Source organism: Metopolophium dirhodum, chromosome 9 (genome assembly GCF_019925205.1).
Source record: "Metopolophium dirhodum isolate CAU chromosome 9, ASM1992520v1, whole genome shotgun sequence".
Classification (NCBI taxonomy): domain Eukaryota; kingdom Metazoa; phylum Arthropoda; class Insecta; order Hemiptera; family Aphididae; genus Metopolophium; species Metopolophium dirhodum.
In genome coordinates this window covers 14,883,960-14,905,633 of record NC_083568.1, presented here as the reverse complement: position 1 = coordinate 14,905,633, position 21,674 = coordinate 14,883,960, and the positions used below count along the sequence as shown (strand labels likewise).

Sequence of the window (21,674 nt, the reverse complement as noted above, 5' to 3'; positions counted from 1 at the left end):
TATGAAAATATTCAAGTATTCCATTCGTATCCATCAAAGCGTAAAACCGTGAAAGATCTGTGGTGATTTCCCTTCGAAACCAATAAAATTCGTTTCAAAAATATATTTTATTTATGGTATTTATTTCTGATTTCATATACTATAGTTTTCACACCACGCTTTTTGAAAATCATAACGGCTGCCGAGTGTCAAGATAAACTGGACGGGTTATAATATGACTTGGTATAAATAATTGTAGTTAGAATAATATTCCGGTGATATGACCACGTGGGTCGGCCAAATCGCAATTGTTATTCGGTCCGCGACGAAAACGACAGCGAAGACTCTCGCGTTTTATGTTCTCTTGTTTTCCGAAAACAAAATAATAGCGACGCGTCAGCTGCTGAAGACATCCGATGTATGGGCGGCGGCGGTGGCTGTCTAGTCTACTAGTTTTCCGGGCGAAGGGCAAGGCGCCGTTTCGCGTCTTTTCTTCCCACTGTCGCGCCACACGAGCCACCGCCGCTATCGCAGTAGGTAATTGTATATGTACGCGCCCGCCCACCCGTCCATGACAGCCCACCCGGCGACGCTTACACATATAGAGATACGCGCATCCGGTCGAGAATCAATCGGATTTTTCGTCGAATAAATCGCTCGGAAAATCGCAAAACATACACCGACCATTTTCATGAAATCGAAAACAAATAACGTATTTTATTTTATCTCATATACTTATATGCGCGTGCGTAATAGTGTGCTCTTGTTTTTCTTTTCTTTTCGGTTTTTTTTTTTTTTTTACTCGCAAAATCGATCTCATATTTCTCTTCTTCTTTTATTTTTTGCCAAACAAAAGCGCGTGGGTTGTCTCTTGTCGTCGGGTCTTTTTTTCTCGACCACCGCGCCGTAAATCCGCAATAGATATCGATAGAAATTATTAAACATCAACGGATGTCGGATAACCTCTGCGCGCGCCACGCCCCGAGCCTACAGCGAATTGTTTTCCTTTCCGAATTACGTTCATAACTCAAACTCCTAACCGAATCTCTTTACTCTACCCGCTCTCTATCTTTCTCTCTATTCTACTATATGTTGTGTATAATGTATATACACATATACATATATACATACATACTTAAATATATATATATAGATGTATAGTGTATATTTATACTTATACCTAACGTGACGGTCGACGGAGAACATATAATAATAACCCGCGATAACATAAGGCTAAGACATGTATTTTGCAGAGGGACCGTATAATGTATATACCCGTATATACCCACAACCCACCATCATACTAAGGAAAATAATAATAAACTATAATAAAGCGTAACGAACTCTGTCCCTACGAGTATTATACGACCAAATAAAGTTAATATTTATTATTATTCATTAGTATTATCAGCTATACATGACGATTTTATAATTTTATTATGCAACTAATATCAGTTGATAACAAATAGATATTTTTGAGAAATTTCAACGTATAATTATTTTTAACATCGATTGTAAGATTAAAAAGCACGAAGACGCATCAGAAGACATATTGTATTCGAAAAATTGTTATTGCGATGCACATACTTCGTCATATTGATAAATGATAAATATAATATCATACCTATTATAATTTCGTTTTTTTTATTTAGAAAACATTTTCGTAAGATTAATAAACCGCAAAATTGTATAGTAAAATTGTATATAAAATTATAACATTTGATTTAGATTATTTCACATTCATAAAAAAAATAGTATTTAACAAATTTTGTTTTTTGTTTTTTTAACTGTATAGGTACAACATTTTTTTTTTATTGTTACAATTTCCATGGTAACCAAAAATAACAAAGATAAAATGAATGTTATAATTTGTATTATTTTGCTTTTAAGTGCCTAAAGAGCCTCTTAGCAACCTATGTACAATATTAAAATTACATTACACTACCGATTTCGCGATAGTAATCCATAACAATCAAATGGGTATAAATTTTACATGAATATTATTGAATAATATAATAACGTTACCATAGCAACCAAAAAATAGACGAACCATCAAAATATGATTAGGATTTTTCTAATTATTACCCCTAGCAACCAATGATTAATATAATTATGTAACCATAGGAACCAAAACATTATGTTTTCATTTTAAAAACAAATATATGATAAGTAATAAACTAAGTTTACATTTTTTTGTTCTAATCTAATAATAAAATTACCATCGTGAAATTCGTTGAGTATGATACAAGCATATTTTATTCTACCTAAACTGTTAACTTCATAAAATCATACAAACCATGTATAATATAAAATATTGACATTATAAATCTACCTATTTATTACACTTAATCACACTTTCTATTTAAATTTCTTCATTGATAACATATTCTAATTTATTTCAATGATTGGTTTTATGTAATGAATTATATTTTTTAATTATATAATACCTAGGCCTAAAAAATTAAATAAGTACAAGATTCTTCATAAGTTAGTCTTACACTCTTATACAGCATTCTAAAAATAACGAAAATTCGTATTATTTACAATTTTGTTTTATAGACATATGAAGTTCTATTTTTAACGAAAGCGGATATATAAACAATTTTTCTCCAACGATTTTAGCTATTTTTTGTAATCAAAAAACATTAATTAAAGGGATAAGAAACTTTTTACGGTTGTTTTTACTTTTTACTATTATTTTTGATACGCAATGAAATTTAAAAACTATTTAGACCAATTTTAAGCTATTTATAGCATAACCTTTTTACACCGTTATACACTACGCGTGGTGTTTACTTGAGAGATATGAATTAATAACAATAGTCAATAATATATAATATTATATTATTATAATACCATATAATTTATATAGTGTTTTTGTCAACAATTAGTTCAACATACTGCATTTTTCTATTAAAAAAATAAATAATAAAATATGCTCAAAAATAGAGACTGGAACACCAACACACCACCTCCGCTCAGAATTGTGTTTCGTATGCAATGATTTATCATTTAATTCAAATGTATCACATTCATCGCTCTGGCCTACTCGATAATGGAGGACACTCGAAACTTTGCTATACCAGAGGTATTCAAACTTTTTCATTCCACGACTTCTTCATCTCTTCACAATAATTTGGTGACTTTCAAGTTAGATACAGCAAGAAAAATATGTTTTAATGTCTTATTGTATATAATAATTTACATATATATATATATATATCATATCATAAATGTATAAATTATGTTAAGGCAACAAATTTGAAAATAAATATGCATAGATGACTGAAATTTTAAGTTTAGAATAAAATAATATATTAATCGCCATCATTGTTATTTTTTTCCTTCTCAGTTCCATAGTTTCCCTAACAAATACTCCCAACTCACCTTGAAGCCGTGACGTCTCACAAGTTGAATATCTCTGTACTTTACCCCCCTGGTTTTACAATATTACAAAATAAAAATAAATGGCTGTATAAAATAATAAATTTCACATTAAATTTCAAAAATGGTTTATAAAAATATTATAACTTGTAATAAGTAACTGTTTATGATACAATAAAAAAAAAATGGTTTTCTCGGAGCATAAACAATATTAAATACTGAAAACATTTTGTACAGTCTAATGACTAAAAAAAAGGAAATTGTTTACTGAGTACCTCTATAACAAACGATTAATCAGAAAATTATTATTTACTACTACCTAGTACTTAACTATTAATATAAATGCAATTTTATAATTATTGTCATTGCTCCTAAAAATAAACAGTAATCATTTTTTATAAAAATTAATAGCTTCATATTTATAAGTAATTATCCAATATAGTTTAATTGAAGCAGCAGCACATATTATTATGTAATATATTGTGAAATAAAATATAGTACAAAATACCAAACTAATATCAGTAACTATTCTATGTATCATGATAACTGCAGTTGTATCCTATACCTGAATATTTTTAATTTGTCTAATTTTAGCTGATAGACTTTTTATCATTTTTTCAGAATCAAGTCCAAACAATTTTTATATTTATAAAATATTAAGCACTTTACAAGTTTGTTTTAATTATTTGTGTTTTCCGAAATACGTTTGAAAAAATTACTTTTTTATGTGATACCCTAAATAATACTTACTAGACCTAAATCACTATAAGTTCATGGAGGAGACAAGTTGTGTAAAGCAATCTATCAGTGTCCTCAGGTCACGGATATTAAAGAAATAGAGGACCACAGTAGATTAGGAACCATAGCCAGATAGCCTTAAGCTTTTATACATCGCTACACTTTAAATTTTATTGTCACGGAATTGGTTTAACCGAAATAAGACAATGTTGTTGTAAATTGTTTCGAAGTAAATTTTGTATCAAATACACAATTCTAGTTAGGTTACATACAATATACTATATTAGTTATAAACTAATTTGTAAAATAAAATGTATGAAAACTTATGTATACATAATAATATATTTAATAAGTACTTGTACTTGTGAATCAAAAGTATAATGTGGTTGTTATACGTGCTATTAAGTATTGATGCATACTATAAGAACAACCTAATTGGCGATTCGGACCATCCTAGAAGAAAACGAAGTTCGTTGCCACAGACGTTACGCACATTTTGTCAAATTGAAAAGTTAAAAATTGATAAAAAAAAAAAACATTCCGAACAAAAAAAACTTTTTAAGTGAAAAGCTGAACTTTTTTCTACGCAACAACACTCTTACAATGACAACTTTCATTCAACGATGATACATTTTAAAATCTGCTATTAACTTCATCAAACTTTGAGATTCCCAATTTTATATTTTTACATTCCGTTTGAACGTAATAGATTTTTTTGACCATTGTCGGTTTACTGAACAGCATAATAGCGTATATACCCACAGACTGAAAACCTGGTATTATAAAGTGAACCCTGTCTATATATAAGCTGCCTCCGCAAGCATTAGGGACTTAATACCAGTTTTTAATCCACGCCTTTGGAGGCGACGATTTACGGTGATAAATAGAAAACTATAAATAAAACAACTCGAAACCTCAGACAGATACGGTGCGATTGTTTCAAAAGTTTAATTTAACGGTCTGCAATGGTGGGGTGAAAAATACGTCAGCAGAATGCTAGAGTCAAAATCCTACAATGGGTTAATTTAACATAAAACTTTGCTATTTTTTATAGTCTCCTATGAAGTTGATTTATAACGTTAGAATATTAGATCCGATAAGAAATAAAAATAATAATAAAAGAAACTATTGACAGTCTGGCATGATTATTAAAGTATATAAACTTAAACATGTTCCGGTTATAGTTATGCAGTTACTCTTATTACTACTTATTAATTGTTTCTCTTTTAAAACTTTTTTTCCACTACAAACTTTAATCACTGTAAGATTACTTTTACTCTACGGTATACAGGATAACATATTATTTTTAGTTAAATAATTATTGATTTTAAATATTTTTAAAAATAACCTGTTATTTTTCTATTTCTTATATTTTTGTATAATACTTATAGAGGTAAACGAAATTCATAAACATTAAGAAAATACTTAAACTCAGTCCTATCAATATTTATTTATTTTATCTATTTAGTCTATTTGCAAGTTTAGGTACTCGTATGCATAGTTACTTATACACATCAATCATAGAACAAATAGTTTAATATCACCATGCTCATGGTCTAAAAAAACTTGGTCTTAATTCACGTAATTTCAACGGGAATTGAATATTCGTGTGCTCAATAATCATTTTCCTGCAACGTAATACATTGGCAAAATACTCTTAAGGCCATAAGTGTCATATAAAACTATTTTATAAAATAAATTTTTCCAAATTAATAAATGTCTTTAGACTTTAATAGTGTTTTGATAAAGTAAAATGTTTCTTTATTTATGCCCAAAGTTATCAAGTACGTATTTTCTAGTCATTAAAAATTATTTTCTTACAAATACATATTTAAGAAATCATAAATAAAATATAGTTGTTATTTATTATTTTTAAATTCAGTTATAATTTGTACATGAAAAATATTTGATTTATATACTTTCAAATTACAATTATTTTCTAAACTTTAAATTATGTCACATAAATTACTTATTTATGCAAACTTAAACAATAGAATATGTACATACTTTTTAGACACAAACTGCGTACCTAATTAAAAACATTTTCTCTACACAATGGATTGACCGGCAATCATTTTATCAAATTGTTTGAATGACTAATACAGAGATTTTTAATTCAATTTAAGATTAAATTTTAAATTATTATTACAATCTAAAAACAAATTAATATACATATTTTTTTTTTGCAGTTTTTCAATCTTAGTATTTGTACAATTTGTACAGTAAACATATAACCAGTATAATTCATTTTCGGGAAAGAAATTATTGGAAATAAAAATCAACGTTTTGATTAGAATAAAAAAAACATTTATTCAGAATAATTTACTAACAATTTCACAGTATATTATGTAGTTTCGACTTTCTCAAAAGCTCTTGAGCATTTTAAAATGCAGGTAAATCTTCAGATATATAAAAAAATTAAATATTCGAATATCCAATTTACAATAGTAAATATAAATATCACAGAATAATATTGTCTATAATATATTATTTCGGTATAAGTACGCATTTAAATTGTATTACTTAAGAATGATTTTTTGTTGAAATAAAACACATTGTAAAATAAATAGCTTATTTGTAATCAAATTTCCATCAACATTGAGTTCATAATATTTTATACCATTCATTACTTGGACATAATTTATTGATATTGATAGTATATTATGTATTTTCACTGTAGAAATGTATGATGTATATAAATTTAATAAGATCATCCCAGCACCAATAACTATTAATTACTACATTTATTACAGCTAAGTACCAAAAATATTTTATAAAATATGTTAATCTTACTCTGGAATCTAGTTTTATGAGATTAGTTAAAACAAATATACACTTAGAAAATATTTTAAGATTACATAGCATATTCTTTTGTAAAACAACAAAAACTATACATTTATAGATACATTTATCAAAAATAATTATATACAAATAAATCGTTCGAATGTGAACACAAAATTTCAGATTACCAATTAAATATTTTAGCACGTTATATACCTGGTGTTGTAAACTAGTGGTTTTTTTTTTTAATCGTTTGGCCAAAAAATAAACATTTCGATGTTTTCCTCGAGGTTTAAGTTCCCGTCATATATTCGAATAATGACAATAAAAGCGTTTTGTTCGCAATAACATTTGATATGGTATCTAAATTAATGAAACATCCTACGGATGAACGGTCCGGCACAGAGCACGTGAAATTAAACGAACTGTAAAACCTCCGACTGGGTTACCCCTTCCTGGTTTTTATTTTTCCCATAATGTCCTTTTGTCCTAGATTTCTCCGTAATCCTTTTGTCACACGCAATTAAGGTTGTTCCGATAACGGTCCGTAACGCCCGTAACACGTTGTGCCGATTGCCAGGCGATTTCGAATAGGCAAAACAGCTACAGGTACGTGTAGGGTGACACACCACACAAAAACACCCACACACACATTACGAGGATGTCGTTTTCATATAATGTTATTATACGGATTGTAGTGTTCGGTCTTTTTTTATTTCATTGTGTATATTTTTGTTTCTGCAATTTTCTTGCAAGCCCGGAAAACCAGAAACAAATTTAATTTCACGAAACGTTTATGCTTCAGAAAGCAATAACACTCATAAATTCGTACACACTACACAATGTTGCGAGTTCAGTGTACGCCAATGCCTGTGACTACTTCACATAATGTATATTTATACTGATATATGTATACATTATACAGAGTGATTTTACTACTATGCATCACTCATTATTTCAAATATTATTATCGTGTTTGAAAAAAAATTTTCAACATTAAATTTTGATGGAAAAAAAACATATATTTTTCACTATTATAGTATTGTATTATATTTTTTTTACTTTTTAGTACGAAAACCTACATTTTTTCTTTCATATCGCGATGCGGAACATTATTCACAGTATTTCGAAATGTAAAAATCAAATTTCGGACTAGTAGTATAAGAGGTGTATTATAGGTGTATACAATTTAGATAATCTTTTAGCAGAGTGGCACAAGGGTACCCCACAAAATGTTGGTCCAATACTCCGCTCATCTAAACTTTAAATACACATGACTAATAAACTACTCGTATGAAATTTAATATTTTAAATATCAAAGTACTCCAAGTAATATTCCGCTTTATACTATTAAATTAAAAATGAATATATGTCGTCATTCATATTTATGTATGAGTCTTATCGTACCAAAAAGTAAAAACTTAATAAAATATTATGATATTTTGTATTACTCACAATAATTATCCCTAGAAATAATGAGTGATTTATGAAAAAAATGGGTGTTTCTGTGTATATATTTATATTATATATTTGAACATTATACAAGCCCAGATTAAAAAACACGGGGTGGAGCAAGGTACCTATTATAATTTGGAAATTATTTGGAACTTCAAAACGACTCTATAGATATGTCCTTCACACGTGCGACGTGTCGCAAAAAGATGATTTCTATATAATAACATTATCGTACTATATCGAACGCTGCAGTTAACGCGCTCGCGCATGCCGATATATCCGGCGGATATTACTTCCCTCGTGACATCTTAATCCAGAGCTTTGAACACCAATATAACACCGGATGCATGATGTCATATTATACGTCACGCAAAAAAAAGATTTTTCTAGCAAGTGTGAATTATTATAACGGCGATTCATGTATAGATGGTGGTTTCCCAGCGCTCTGTGTCGCACGGGTGCTATCGAGTGCTATTTGGTTTACTGCTTAATGAAAGACCCTGTGCCATGAAAATTTCGTTGCAGATCGAAAAAACCGTTTCACTGCTGATGAAATAATAATAATAATAATAATAAAGAAAGAAAACGATTGAATTGCAAATTCCGACGATGTGCCTGCAAATAACGATGACGGGCTGGAAAAGAGAACTCGATTTATTGACTGTATATTGTTTCTGTCTATGTATCTTGGTTCGGCTCACGGTTTATTTATGATTTATTGGGGCGGAACATTGCTGTGGCAAAAACAAAAATTTACTGTAAAGTAAAAAAATGTTAAGGGACGAAGATAATTTCGTAATAATCTTGTCGATTTAAATGAGTGTAAAAATATAAATATCATACTCATATAGTATTTTAAATACAACTGTTCAATTGAATTTATTACTTAACTTATATCAAATCGACTAATAATTTGCTAGAATGCTTAGTGCTTACATTCCAAAAACAAAATTATGTTCACATTGGGAGAGCGTTATGATGTAATAATCAAAAAATGTAATGACTTGAAAATGTAATCTCTATGTACCTACTTACTTGATTAGCACGTTTGTTATTATCTTTATAATAATGTATAATAAAATTATATCATTGTGGTGATTGATAATTATTATGAAATACGAGCTCGTTTAAAAGTACACAATGTATAACCAATAATAGTTATTGTGTGGCTTAGAGCGGCGCGCGTTTGCTGCTATCAGTCACGCACTGTGACTCACAGTAAGTAACGTCCACTGCTACTAATTCCCGGATGGGTGACCACCCAGATTCGTAGAAGCAAAAACCTTGATACACTTTCACGTGTTGTCTACCGTAATAACCGCAACAACCCTACCAAATCAACTCTACCAACCATAGTTCATAATCCCTAAAATAACTACTGGCCATAGTTGACGGGCCCAAGTTAAAAAAATATATCATTGTTAAATTAAAATTATATATTGGTTCAAACATATAAAATAAAAAAAAACAAATAAACAACAAACGGTCTTTACTTATTACTTATTAGTCATATTATTGTATTAATATATTGTAATATGTAATAATACTGTATTTTAGAAAATATGTTCTTTTGCGACAATTATTTTTAATTAAAATATGTAATATATTGAATTGGTAATTTATAGAAAATACGACAAATTTTCTACTGAAAATAAAGTATAAGCATAATGGGAAGTAGGTATTAATATTGTGACTGTACGCTTTTGTGTGTGTGTTGTGTGTATTATACTGCATTATATGTTTTTTTTTACACTTTGGAGTATTAAGCGAAAAACCCATTATGATTATTTTTTAATTTTAATGAAAAAAAAAAATGCAAGCGGTTTTATTAAAGCCATACAATTTTATTATATTAGGATACGAAAAAACACTCATACATACAGGTATAATGATAAATTCATTAATGTCAGCCTAGCGATTAATCATTCAACAAGCCCGTCACGATATCGACTTTCCAATTTGTCTCTTTACCCTCGGTCGGGTCATTATTATCTACCTACTGGTAATTGCTTCTAACTGACACGCGTATCAGTAACATGTATTTTACTCATGTTTACAGTATATATATATATATATATATGTATTATAACTATATAAATTCATATGTTATAATTATTAAATTTTATACATCAATGGTTTTAAACTGAGAATTTTTTTCAATACAATTTATAGGTACCTATATATTATTTTATGTCAGTGAAGTCTGACAATGTGCATATTTTAATGTAATTTTATAAAAAGGGACATTTTACATGATAACAACAATTAATTTGATCACAAATTAATCTAAACATCGGAATTGTATTTTTTTTTTCATAAATTATACTTAACGAAATTATAGGCTTTACCAAAGACAACCGGATTTCACTATTTTTACTATTTTTTTTCCTATTTTGTTTAATCCCTATACATCATTACCCTGCATTAAGCAATAAACATGATATCTAGTAAAAAAAAAGTACAATAACATGTTACCAATAGAATCTCGAGTAGTAATCACCCAAAAGAAAAATATTTTGCTAAGTATTTGACAAAACAGCTGTTGGAAGGCAAAGAAAGAAAAACGTGGAAATAAGAGAAATCATAACAAGCCACGTGAATGGACAAATAATCCAGTGGCTTGGACACGCGATGATAATAAAAGAAACCTATGGTGCTAGTGTGGCAATTAAGTACTGACCAACTTGAAGAAGACCCATCCATAGGTAGGCCTAAGAAACGATGGATGGACGGAGTGCGTCAAAATCTATAGAGACTAGGGGCGACGGAATAAGAGGAAAAATCCATCATCGTGAACATTGGAGGTCGGTGACTGTGGCGGCTAAAATTTAAGGTTGAAAGGCTACATAAAGAAGAAAGAATGAGAAAACCACAGTTTATTACACTATACGAAGACAAGCAGAACAGAAAACGTTTCATACTAGAAACTTATCCATGATATTTTATTCTATAATAATATAATATGTTACTACTGACGGTAACCTTGTTATGCATTACAAATTACTAACAGACGTAATAGTGATCATAAAATACAATTTTACTCATTAAATATTTACGACACCGCCAGTCATACTAATTTGATAAATAATTCAAATAATTTTAAATTGTCTGTTTTACTTTTCTAACGAATGCCCTGAATAATACATTGACTAATTAAATTATGACGATCGACGTATTAATAATATATTATACAGCATAAACTATGTAGAAAGTAATCACTTACCACGCTATCTTTCTCCTATAACTATAAAGGATAGTACTTAGCAAATAACTAAATTTACATTTTGAAACGTTATTTATCTAAAAATTAATCGAAGTTTAATAGCTATTACTTCTAAGTAGATTTTTTTTTTAAATTAAATGAATGTATTTTTTTGTCATTCGTCTCCATAATATACCTATATGTTTATTTTACCTACTTTTCTAGTATCAATATATTTACTCGTTCAATTATTTATTTTAATATAAAATCAGTTAGTTTTATTTTTTTTATTATTAAAAAGGTTAACAGTCAGTTTACTTTTGGAATATATCTGGAGAGCTCCAAGTTGTAAAAAAGAGTTTGTATACCAGACCATTTAAGACAGTATATCGCATGACGATGCAGATATAATATTATATTAAAAAAAAAAAAACATCAATATAGGTACTGAACAATATTTTCGCTCAAGTAATTTTCGTAAAAAATACTGGAGTCCCTCTACTTAAAAGTTAAAATAATAATTTTTACGACATTCATCTAAAGTACTCACGAAACTCTATAAAAACAATCTTTTGTATAAAAAGAACAATACCCATACGTTTATTGGTGTAATAACTTCTTTTTATTACGTTTTTTTTAGTCAATAGCAAAATTATGACCGTTTTTACAAAACGAAAATACGAACACAACTCGTAAATAATTAAATTTAAATATGTTTCTCAGTACCTGTTTTGACGAGCTTGAATGTGGCGGCATTGTGCGTTTTCAAGGAGTCATTCAGTGCCGGATGCGTAAGGTCCCTGAGCGATAGGTCATCACCCATCGCTGAGGCCATTGGGTTCATTTGTTGATCTTCTCTTAAGAGTTTGTTACCGCCATCCACGACTGTAAGAATAAAGGTAGATGTTACGTTAAGTCAATAATCACTGTACGATTTTCATTCAAATATTGAAAAAAATAAATCATATATATTACTGAACGTCGTTAATACGACAATATAGTAGGTACCTAAGGAAAACAGAAAAAAAATGTTTGAAGAGAAACTTCTTTGCGTACAACGCCGAAAAAACTGTAACGAAATAATTATGCTCACGATCTCATACTCACGACACAACATTTAGAGAGGTATATTAAAGCAAATGTGAAAAATAATTTTATATTTCTCAAAATGGTCACTTATTAATTATTATTTGTGCGGCTTACATATTATTCGATACTGACAATATATTTATTGTCCATGACGCAGCGAAAAAGATCGTTTTTTTTAAGTTGGTAATAAAGTTTTTCGGGGTAAGTTCCTGCGAAACTGATAGTAGCATAAAACAATCAAAGACGTTCTAAATAATAAAATGCAGTTATTTCCTTCTTCGCGGGAACTACGAAAAAACTGTAATACCAACTTGAAAAAAAAAATTGAAAACCAGAGATACGACCTTTTTTGCTACGGCAGGCGAATGTATTATTGGTTACATTGAATGTACTTTATTGTACTTTAAGATAATTTATTGATGGATTTTCATTGATTTCAATAATATTTATCGTGTATGGACCGCTTTATTGGTTAGAGACAATTACATCAACTTTGTTTTTAAAACAGTAGGTATTAATATATATTATAGGGATATGTATATTTTTACTATTATTAATAGTTTAATTATCTTTTTAGATATTTAATAATCATGTATATAATAATAATTATAAATAGGTATCGAAACGATTCCAACTCGTACTTATATCAGTTATTTTAGTTATCTACCACAAACTCATATTTACTGCCGTGCCTTTAGAATTAGAAAATCAACCAGAATGAATTAAATTAAGTAAAATAAATAAAGAGAGTAAATAGAATAATTAAAAAAATACACGAATAAATTATTTTTTTGTCTCGTGAACAGGTTTTAGATTCCACTAAAATCCTATCAGTTCATGCAAATCCTTGCTGCGAGATTGTTAATTTTCAGAAAAGCACAAATATTACTAAAAACTACGATAGAAGTTTCACTTCATCCTTGCGAACTTGCACGCACATACACGCTTTTTTTAATGCAGGTCAAATTAAGCTTTCTGGAAAATAAGTTATTAATCAATAATAATTATACGTTTGCTCATTAGTTATAAATGATAATTAACAACATAACATTTCTGAGATTCTAATCAATATTCAATGGCAAAACGGACCAAATACTATAGTTATATATATTTTCTATGTACGGAGTTGCAAATAAGGACGAAAGCCCACTTGCACATACCTTTGGAAATTCGGTAAGATGGAAGAAACGAGTAAAGAATTACAGCCAGACTAGTATAGTAGTATAATATATGTGCGAATACTCTCGGAAACATAAACGCATATAATGTATAGACTTGATAAATCGGCCTGCTCCAGATATTATTATTTATGTCATGCGTTTAATAATAATAAACGCGTATCATGAGAGTTTCGTCCGAGTCGGGGCGCCAGTGCTCGATGAGCGGCTGCGACTCCAACAACCTATCATATATCCCCGGGGTGATTCATCGAGCATTTTCACCGCAATATCGTCTTTCAATAATGCAATTATATTAAAAAAATTCAGATTTTTTTTTAATTTTCGAGTAAATTTAAAGAACATAATATTATACTCAAATACTCAACCTACATATTAGACTAATAACGTAGAAGAGACACTATGAGGAATATAATGTTTAGGGACAAAATGTTTTCAAAAAATTCATCTGCTTAACAATAATGAACAGTTAAAAAATATAATACTCATCTGAAAATAGTACTTTCCATTGAGTCAAATTAAATTGTTCTGGTCGTTGTTTTCGTGCGTCCACAATACGGTTTTGGGTTTTCCCAGGTTTTCGGTTTTTTTTTTTACAAACATAAATATTTACGACAAATATTGAAATATATTACAAATACGCATAAGCGTGAGTCTAAACTCGGGATTCATTTTCATTTAAACACAAATCATGAGATGCATTTACAGATTTTGAGGCGTCAGAATTATACGGTAAAGACATACCAGGGCTAACCTCGAGTGGTTTGCCAAGCCGGTATCGTGAAAAAATAAATCTCGTGACGATTTAATGATTCTGTCATACTCGCCCTTTGAAAACCGCAGCAACAAAACACCAAGTATAAACCGCGTACATTGTTCGCAAACATTTTAAGTTTGTTATGCGGTGGTTATATTTTTTCAAACGACCCAGTTACAGATATTGGAGATGTAACGGAGAGGAAACCTCGAAACAATTGTTGAAGATTTTACATGAAACATTCACGTCGTGTAGTTTTTTTTTCTTTCTAGAATTTTACATAAACTTGGTGCTATTGTATTGTACAATATTGTACACATTATGTGTATTGTTATAATAACTGCGTATTACATATTTACATTTTACACACTTAGAACAAAACTCTGTGTAAGTATTGTAATTTTTTTTTCATTTGCATTGGCTGTCATAACTTTTGAGATATAATTAAGCCAACGAGTAAAATTATTAAAAATAGAAATAAATCATTAGACAAAAACATAATAATATACATTTACTATAATGTAATTTAAAATGTATTTAATTCTCTGAGGTAATATTCCCGTTCAGTGGACTGAATAATCGTTATTTTTAATTATGTTTATTATAAACAAATATTAATTTTAAAATCTATTAATGCAATCACATCAAAGGAGAAAATATTAACTCTTAAATTGTTATTGCTGTGCTCTTCAGAATTTGTTTATTAATTAAAATAGACAATTATTGTAAATATACAATTAGTATAAATAAAAAAAACAAATTTAGATTTTCTTTTTCAAAAATATTTCAAGGAACGTTTAATAGTTATTAAGTCTAAAGAAAAATTGATAATAAAAAGCTCTAGATTTTAGTTTTTTTGAAAAATTTTCTCAAATAATTATCTTTTTTCACCACTATAAGTACATTTTTAAAACGTAATTATTATTTTTTGCTAATGTTAGAAATCTTTATACCCCTACAATTTATCGCATATGTCTTATTGTATACAATTTTATCGTTACAGTGCAAGTACCCAAATACTAATACATTGTTTATTCTATATTTTATAGATCTATGTCGTCAACGTAAAAAATGGTAGAGTTACATTTCACATTTATTTATTTATGCATACCATAAACATATTCCTATAAAAGTATAACTGTATAAGTAATGACAATAAGGTAGAATGTCGTTTGAGCAAAAATAATAACTTTGTACAGTCATTTGTGAACGTTTAAGACATTTCCTTTACTCTGGGGAACACATTATTTTATTTTTTTTTTTCAGAAGCAATGTAAAATGTAAAAATATAAACTAAAAAGTTTTGTTATAATTATAACTTATAGTAATAATACATAGGTACAAAGGTACAATCAATCCATTTTTCAATAAATATATATTTAATGTTATGTGATAATTCACGATGAGGATAATATTTTCACATTTTTCATGATTACACTCATGTTAAAAAAAAATAAAAATTAATAAGAACTTGGAACTGCCTAAATAGTAAAAAATCAAGGGTATTAGAAAAAGTGTATTTAACAAATTAGAATAATATATTTTAAGCTTTCGGATTTATGTGAATAATGACCAACCTGTTTTTATTATTCGTTTTGATTTCTTAAACTGTTATTCTAAAGCCGATATTTCAAAATATTTTTCATGTTGCGACTAATCGGAGAAGATGAAAATATGATACTTTATGAAAGCAGCGGGAGATACAATAAATTGTCCGTATTCGATTTCCTCATATTTGAGCCCGTCAATTCTGAATGGCAGTGAAAAAGCTATTGGTTTTGTGGTGATGTACCTACTTATTTTTATTTTCAATGGGTCCGGGAACATTATTAATGGTAAAATGACGTATTTCATTAATTTCCAACCTCAAATATATATAATATTAATATAATATATGATATTATATATACAATCACCCTGCAATAAAATATAATTTGAATTTGACTAGAAAAATTTAAAACGCATAATATATAATTATTTATATATTTTATAATATTAAAAATACGTGTTCTAGAAGTTTATTTCTTTTTCACTTTTAATTGATATGAATGGCATACAATAATAATTATTTTCACAAACAACTTAATTTTATTCTTATAAAAATCAGAATTGTATAATCTAATTTTAAAAAAATAATGTAACTTAATGTAAATAACACCAAACTAACATCTTTGTACTAATGAACAAGATGTCGATGTATTTAGATCAATAAAAATAAAAATAAAAAAAATTATTATTATTAAACTTGTATGAACGTACATACAATTATTTCCATATTATTTATTATGTATTTGCAAAATTAACAATATTACTAAAGCGCTTCACATCTTAGCGTTATTTGGGGTATTTATTGTAGGACGGCGCGCACCGTTGCTGTTGTAAATTAAAAATTTATAATTCATGAATTGTAAAATATTTAAATGTACGTTAAATGGCGATATTGCACCTGAAGCGGCGTTCAATTACGACGAACATAACTTTGAAAGATCGTTTTCACATCGTATCGAAATTAATTAAAAACCACACATTTCCCCGCCCGTTCTCGTCACGCTTATATATTTATCGTTGTGTTTTATTATAATATGTGTGTTGGAGGAAAACGAAATCTGAAAGAATCCCGCGACAAGCGAAATAGCTTATATTATTTACGTATCGGGATTCAGGGTTATCCGTATATAGTTGACGATAATCGAAATTCTTGACTGAAACCCTATAAAAATATAATTAAATTATTTTATCCCCTGCTGCTGCTGTTGTGGTTTTTTTTTCTTTTTAGAAAGAGAAACAGAGCGGCGAGTCACCAAGGATACGGAAAATTCGGGTGAACGCTTAACTTATCGAACACTGACTTTATGTTGGACACAACATTTTTTGTAAAATATTCAAGACATTTCTATAATAATTATAACTAAACATTATTGTGTTAAAAACTAAATTTGTGTAAAGAATATGTTATAAAAAACGCAAATATAGAAAAATATTTCTGAGCCTCATAATATTAGGTAATACATCAAATAATTCTTCTGTTGCATGAACATATATTGAGCATATTTTTTTCAATCATATGACCGTGTTTAAGCTCAAATATGATAATTATCATTTTACTATTATTAAAGAAATATAGAAATATTGCGAAAATTATTCAAAGGGTCGTGCACAAACTCTGAACAGTCATTACATGTTTAAAAGTAGTTATTACCTGTTACAAATAATGATCAACGTTGTACAAAATGACTTAATTATTATTAATTAAATAGCAAATCTGATTTTACGAAATCTGTACTTTTTATTATTATGGCGTGGTATAGGTGATACTTTTTTTAATCTGTGACAATCCGTAATTTCAATTTTCCTCTTCAACCTAAATAAGTTCGTCGCGATTGACTATTAAAAGAATTTTTCTATTACAATGAAAAATATTATAAAGATGGTTTTTTTTTTTTGGGGGGGGGGGGGGGGGGGGAGGGGTATTAGCGGTTTCATTGTTATTTTTACCACAAAAATACATTTGTTGAAATAAAAAATGTTGGACTTTTCCGCGGTTTTTCCTCGTCACGCATAAACCAGCTACACTTATAATATATTAATGTATAATACAACATTGTTCATCGATGGTCATCCCGAGGCTCGAGAGAGTTGTGGCCTGCAGGTATAGACTCATGGATATTGGCTATATATATAAAAACATATGAGGCCGACCAGTTACACTGTAATTTTCATCACGCCATTGCACCGGATATTCGACATTTTCATTCATACGACTTAATTCTTCGCGCTGAAATGTTGATCAAAACTTCTATTAGCTTCACGGCACGCGCAGTCTATAGTGTCGTATACCCTACGACATATTATTACGGGTAGACGTCGTCCCCAAGGACTAACGGATATTTTTATGTGACAGTGTGTTTCCGGCTTCCGGAATTGCTGTACATAATGGTTTTTCTCATCCGCCACTGATTGTATACCATACTGCCGTTGCGAACAAATTTGTTTTATTGTTCTCTGTTTTATTTATAAAGTGTTGCCGATATCAACTTGTAGTTTGAAAAGAAGAACGAACAACACTGTTTTGTAATATATATATATATATGTATATATAAGGCTATTGGTATATGCATATATGTGTACCTGTACTTGTATACTTGTTATAGTGTATACACTCTCGAGGTGTATGTGCGTGATGTATATAAAATGTATTCACGATAAAATGTATCTTAAATAATGTTTAAAACATGACGTTTAAGAGATTGAACAGCAAAGTGTGTTATGATGTTTAATACCATTTAGTCTTGCATACGCACCGGTCACGAGGGTAAAGAATTTAAACTATGACAAAATATACATGCGAAGAAAAAACAACGAGGATATTTTAATACGAACAATTATTTGTCTGTTACATTACACATTTTCCTAATACTATAGCTCTCGCGCTTAATTTTCAAATTTATATCTAATTTTTTTTTATGTAGGTACCTTGGCAGTGTTCGTGTTTCTAATAATGTCAAGTCATATATTTTCATGCAATGCTTTACAGACCACAACCATTCAAATTTCAATAAAATTATAACTAATATAAGTAATAAATGATTTCTGTTGAAATGACTGGACTACATTTTCTTTCCCAATGTCAATATTTTTTTACTGTTTTTGAAATTGAAATTACAAATCCAATAAAGAATACGGAAACACCGGATAAGAAATTCTTATTTTTTGGTGACAGGAAATTGAAAACGATTACTTTTTGTTTGTTTTAAAATTACTTAAATTTAAATGCTTGTTTATAAAAAGTGATTTAAAACATTTTACCATCATCATTTTTAATGAAAAAAAAAACTAAAAAGATTAACATCCTGTCTATTAGGTACATATATTAATGCTAAACAAATTCACGTTATTTAATTTACATTTTTTAATTCTTAAAATTTAGTTACAGAATAATGCTTTATTGATAATATTTTATAGTTGCTTTAAAATTAATAAACACGTAGTATAGACCTATATGGGCATCGGGATTTTCCCTGTAGGCTATCGTCCGAATTTTATATTTGATCTCGAATGCCCCAAACTTAGCCCCATCACGTTATTAAATTACAATACATATAATTTGCAATATCATTTTAACTATAAATTGTTACATGTAACAAGGGACTTTGATTAATGCTAGCCATTATGTGTATAAATCACTCTGGAAATACTCGACACGATTAAATAAATATATTTTGACCGAGTTATTTCGAAAACATGGTATAATTTTGATTATTATTGTTGTTTTTTGGAGATTGTTTTATCAAAATGTGATTATGGCCTAATGGTATGTAACTTTATTAAGTATTTATTATCATTATTCACTTCACTGAATACTGATATGATGATAATGGTGTATGTGTTTTTTCATTATTCGTTAAACATATATTATGAATTATGATTTATGCATAACAGAATAACTAAATAATTGAATGTATGTGTCGATACTTGTTTGAGTATTCTGAAAAATATTGTTTGACACACTTTTCTGAAATATTTTTTAATGTAGATAAATCAAAAATGTATTTACTTACAAACAACATAAAATGGTAACAATCATTAATTTGTCTGTAATACCAAGTAATTTATTTAACTTTGATACTTCCTTTTATATATTGCACATCATTTTCAAACTAAAAGTAACAAATTGTGAAAAATTATGGTATATAATATATATTAGGTGTGCTTAACTAAACTTAAGTGGATAAGTATTGAAAGATTTAATTTTACTTAATAGTTACCTAAGCAATATATTTATAATCAAACGACCTTTAATAGATATTATTACTACAGACCATCGATGTGGTAGTGAACAATATTCTTTGTGACCAAAATCTTCCTAAAGATAATAAAATAAGTGATAACTTAACAGTGATACAATAATTATTGAAAATAAGCACCCTACTAAAATGTATGATAATGAATACATACATGAACCAATAAATGTTTATTTATATATGTAGATATTTAAGAGTATCGACCATATTAAAAACCAAGAATGTGATATTGAACATTTACTTTCAAAAAGGTAAAATATGCAGACGCATACATTCTAAAACTGAACCTCAAATTATAACAATCGACCATATTAATTTACTAATATACATAATTTTTTTTTTTTTTTTTATTTTATTTATTTTTTTTTTTATTGGGTAACCCGCGGCAACATAGGCCATTGGGTGTGGGGAGGGCACTGTAGGTTTTATATTGGGTAGGTTGGTAGGTTGGGTAGGTTGGTACACGTGTGTGTTGTGTTTGGCAGAATTTCTAATGGGGCACCCGTAGGTTTCTGCCATGCCCCGGGGGGGGGGGGGGGGGGGGGGATGGCGGCACTTGTTCTCCGGACACCGTGACTTGCACGGAGAAAAATGCCGCCCAGTGGTCGAGGATCGAACTCGGACCGGCTGTGCCGAATCCGTCGCGTTAGACCGCTCGGCCACCTCGTCCCCCAATATACATAATTATATTTAATTTAAACTATATAAGTATGTACCATACAACTTAACATCAGCTAATTAATTTTCCTTTTATTTTTTTTGAGGTATTATTATCACAAACCGTGAATGTGATAATGAACAATTATACTTACCTAAAAATCAAATAGAAATTATATTTAAGATTTAAGAATTGTTTATGGATAGTTATGTATTTCATCTATTGAAAATGACAAACTATAGTTTTCATTTATTATTATAATACTAAGAACGTACAGAAATGTTATCAATGAAATGCGAGCAAAGTGAGCAGTACATTTTAGGGGGCCCTTTTGTTATAGAGGCCCTTAAATTCAGTTGCCGGTGACATAAAATAGAGATATCTGCCACTGCGTAGTACCTGTATCATTGTCCTGAAACCGAGATTAGCGATGCGGCAAGATGCCTTCAATGCAGACCCGTGTCCGTCTATTATTATTAATTATTATTATTATAGTATTATAATGCCTACGTGTAACACGGCGCAATGTATAGGCAAAATAGGTACATCACTGCGTTCAAGAGGAACATTTAAAAATATTATGATAAATGTACTATTTTGGCACTTTTCGAGTATCAATTAATAATTTGTTTGTTTTTAAAAGTCACCCAAT

The 21,674-nt window shown here is 29.0% G+C and overlaps 1 protein-coding gene across 12 annotated transcripts in view; it reads right to left on the bottom strand.

Annotated features, from left to right (window-relative positions):
• LOC132951880 (uncharacterized) overlaps positions 1–21,674 on the bottom strand; it is a 278,489-nt gene that overhangs the window by 231,941 nt on the left and 24,874 nt on the right. For all 12 annotated transcript variants that reach the window (XM_061023904.1, XM_061023905.1, XM_061023907.1 and 9 more), the window contains exon 3: positions 12,266–12,424. In XM_061023904.1, coding sequence (XP_060879887.1) covers positions 12,266–12,424 — 159 coding nt within the window. The remainder of the gene's footprint in view (positions 1–12,265; positions 12,425–21,674) is intronic.